Source organism: Limulus polyphemus, unplaced genomic scaffold, assembly GCF_000517525.1.
Source record: "Limulus polyphemus unplaced genomic scaffold, Limulus_polyphemus-2.1.2 Scaffold12241, whole genome shotgun sequence".
NCBI lineage: Eukaryota > Metazoa > Arthropoda > Merostomata > Xiphosura > Limulidae > Limulus > Limulus polyphemus.
The window spans coordinates 8360-12427 of record NW_013677851.1 but is presented as its reverse complement, the minus strand read 5'-3'; the positions used below and the strand labels follow the sequence as shown (position 1 = coordinate 12427).

General features: G+C 30.0%; 1 protein-coding gene across 1 annotated transcript in view; it reads right to left on the bottom strand.

The window, feature by feature from the left end:
* Nucleotides 1–266: 266 nt before the first annotated feature.
* Nucleotides 267–4068, bottom strand: part of LOC106476948 (alpha-aminoadipic semialdehyde synthase, mitochondrial-like) — an 11926-nt gene continuing 8124 nt past the window's right edge. Inside the window, exons 5-6 of the mRNA XM_013937562.1 lie at nucleotides 883–959; nucleotides 267–366 (exon numbers count right to left, since the gene is read on the bottom strand). Of these exons, the coding sequence (XP_013793016.1) occupies nucleotides 267–366; nucleotides 883–959 (177 nt within the window). The remainder of the gene's footprint in view (nucleotides 367–882; nucleotides 960–4068) is intronic.

Genomic DNA, 4068 nt, shown 5'->3' with positions numbered 1-4068 from the left:
ACTGGCACTTTCTTCCAGTTATCAATATTTTATATAGAATATCACATCTACTGGCACTTTCTTCCAGTTATCAATATTTTATATAGAATATCACACCTACTGGCACTTTCTTCCAGTTATCAATATTTTATATAGAATATCACACCTACTGGCACTTTCTTCCAGTTATCAATATTCTATATAGAATATCACATCTACTGACACTTTCTTCCAGTTATCAATATTCTATATAGAATATCACACCTACTGGCACTTTCTTTCAGTTATCAATATTTTATAAATTTCAAATTTGCTGTACTTACTTTACCATTTTCCAAATACTTCGCAGCTCCCATAGTGTTCATAAGTACACCTTTTGGATTCCAACTGTTTAATACAAGACACAAAACAACCATGAGTTGAAATCCAATAATTTGTGCTGTGTATATGAGGCCACTCTGAAAGTTAAGTAATAGCATGGTAATGCATAACAGACCATTACTCCCAGTCAACATTGGGTAATATTGTAACAAACCATTACTCCCAGTCAACATTCATGAATAAACAAATATTCTATTAAGGAAGCTGTTTGTAGGACTGTTCAGCAAACTTCTAGAAAAAGCTGTACAAGAAAAATGGTAGCTGTAATTTTTTTGTTTAAAATATGTTTTACTTCACAAGCAAAATATTTCTTAAAGATGCTTTTTTTACTTATTTAGATTTTGTAATTTCTTTCCATTAATCAAAACTGGGGAGCTTAACATTTACAACCTGAAGCATTTGTGAAAAGTTTATTCAGAAGTACACATACTGTATCTTAAAAATAAAATACTGTTCTAATTACCAAGATGTCTAAAAGGCTAAAAACAAAATAAAATTAACAAATGAAATGTTTACACTTACCTGAACTTATACCTGAGAGGGTTATCAGAATTTTCTGGTGCTGGAAGACCACCAGCATATGACACAAAAGATGTAACCTGCAGAGAAATGTTTCAATTAAATACCATGATGAAATTCAGATTCAAGAAACACTATTGTTATATTACATGGGGGTAGATGGTGTAATACGTCATATTGATAGACATTGAACTATACTAGAGGGGTACTACAGCTCTATATTACTCTGTAACAATATTTAAACATCAGCAGCATTATTATCTAATACAGTTTTTAAAGGGTATCCACCATGCCTATAGCTGGCTGCACATGATTGGTTATGCTCAAGATGGTGTAGGCTAGATCACTGAGTTTTAACCTTTAAAAATGTTTTTTAAATTCATTATCTGTTCTTTTCATATGACTTTTCCAGTTAAACAACTGGAGTGATGATGTATTTCCAGTGCTACACCACAATTACTAGTTTTTTTATAAAAAATTATAACTTTTGTAATTTTTCCAGCCGATACAATTTTTATTAATCTTAGTTCATGTATAAATTTGTAAAATATATAAATTATCAAATGTTGTGATTATTCAGCATCTACCTAATCAGTAAATAATATTCTTGTTTTATAAATAGTTTTCTTTTCGAAAGTCAAAACTTTAAAGATAGACGTGTCATCAATCTGTATAGAATTCTTAACAGCAAGTTTTCAAAGTACAGAGAAAATCCCAACAATGTTTGAGAGATTTAATTTTATTGAAAAGTTATGGTTACCTTACAAGCTTCACTTCAAGTCTCCAAAAACAGCAAGAGTTCCAACATAAAACCAAAATAACCATGCATCCTTACGATAGGTGAGAAACTCAACATGTTATGACACAATTCAACCAAAGCATATTTCACATCTAGAAAAACCTTGCAAACACTAATGAAAGTGAAACAACTCATCAACAAAATAACGTGTTTGTGTGTAAATGCACACATTGGAGAAACAGGCCAGAACAAAGACTAAACGAACATAAGGACGCAGCCAGACTGGAAAAGCCAGTAAAATAACAAAAGACAGAACATAATTACACAACATACAATTTCATAAACTGGAACCAACTGGAGAAAATTAGGAAAATTAAAGGATTCCTATACATCATATTATACCAGCCTACACTCAGCTAAGACCAAGTATTTGATATCAGCAACCTGTTTTGCCAAACTACACATAACGAGTGATGACATTGTACTTCTTATTTCCAGATACATACACTAATGTAAAAAAAAACAAGTACACAGGAAGGAACTCTTATCACAAGGCCACACTAACCGGGATAACGACACTACAGAGTAAATAACTATGACTGCAGCCTGTAAGGCCTCAGTAGAGAAGCCAAAATCATCCCCTCTAGAAACAGGCAAGAGCAGTCCCTTCAAGTGGAAACTGTAATACATCTAAACACTGCCTAAAATACTCTTGAAACTAGATTCACTGAAACATTAAGCCTGATATTCATAACAAAAACCATGCTGGACTACAGATACATTTTCTCTCATTCATCTTTTAATCAGTACAGATTTAAAATCCCAGTTATATAAAAAATAATGTATCAGATCTATCTTTCATCTCACACAAATCACTACCCAAAAGACTCTTCATCCAATACCAAAACTTATAAACTGGGCAGGATTAAGAATACGAAAAGCATATGTAAAACAATATTTAAATGTGCAGTATAAAATCTTTATAGATTTTTTTTAGCACTAAACAAACAAACTATATCAAAATTAATACAAACTTTCAACATCTGTAGTTTCTGTGTAACAAAAATTATATTGTTATATTTATTATTTTCATGAATTTGTAGCTTGTGAACTTTTAGTTGTGTTGCTAAATACCTTGAAAATATATCAATTTTTGTTTCAGTGAAACTAAAAACCTCTGCCTGTTTTTATCCTAATAACATCATTTAAATGTACTGAAATTTAAATACAATCATAGACTATGCAATGTAAAAAAAGTGAAAGAAGGAAGTAAAATTCAAATTTATCTATTTGCCTTAGACATTTTCTTTTTGGTATGTTTTTTTTTGCCTAATGAAGCAATTACTTAATCCATTAAAAAACATATTATGGACAATTGATAGTGACTAACAAGTAAACATCACCATAAGACTCTAAGCCTACATACCTGCCAACCCTAAATATGCTTGTCTGAATTCTTGTTGTTTAAAAGTTATTTCTGTAACTTTCAAACAGAAATAACACAAATCTAGTATCAGCAACAAAAAAACATCACCAAAAACTATAAAAAAGAATTTCCATTATGTTAGTAAGTTGGGAACTATTTTTAAAAATGCTGTGTTTAGTCTTAAAGGGTGGCATTACTAGACTACTTCTTCAAAGCTTTTAAAGGTAGAAAAATGCTGTTAGAAATGATTGTGATATTTACATCATTTTCTAATTAAGAATTTCCCTAGTTTAGATATCTGCTCATTTGTCTTTCCATAAGGCAACCAATAAAATCAGCTCACACTACCTCGAGAAATTTGAGATTATTTCTAATTCTGTATAGTTTATTGGAAAATAATGACATAACTATGGTAACAAAAAATAAAAACAACTTAATATCCACTTCCAGATATTTACACAAACTAACTTTCACACATTTTTAAAGTTTTATTTGTAAAATGAACTAGATAGCCACTTTAAGGTGTTTTAACATCATATTCTGACAAAACATTATTGAATAAGATGCATCTTACATTTTTTGATTAAATTAAATTTTTGACACTAATCACATAAAGATTACCAGTGTTAAAACTGGTGAAACAAGAAGGTCTAATATTTTTTATGTTAGAGTGCACGTGTTCCTCTCTCCATTTCTCTTTAATGTTACAGTTTTCAAATCTGAATTATGTGTTAAAATAATATTTCAGATTTCTAACATGTCTCCTACCAATCTTTACTAAGATGTAACAGTTCCTAGTAGTAAGAAAGATGAACCTGAAAAGCTACTTTACATTTTAATATTCAACATTAAAAATCTCGTTAGTCCTATTGGTTTTTAATATTCAACATTAAAGATCTCGTTAGTCCTATTAGTTTTTAATATTCAACATTAAAGATCTCGTTAGTCCTATTAGTTTTTAATATTCAACATTAAAGATCTCGTTAGTCCTATTAGTTTTTAATATTCAACATTAAAGATCTCG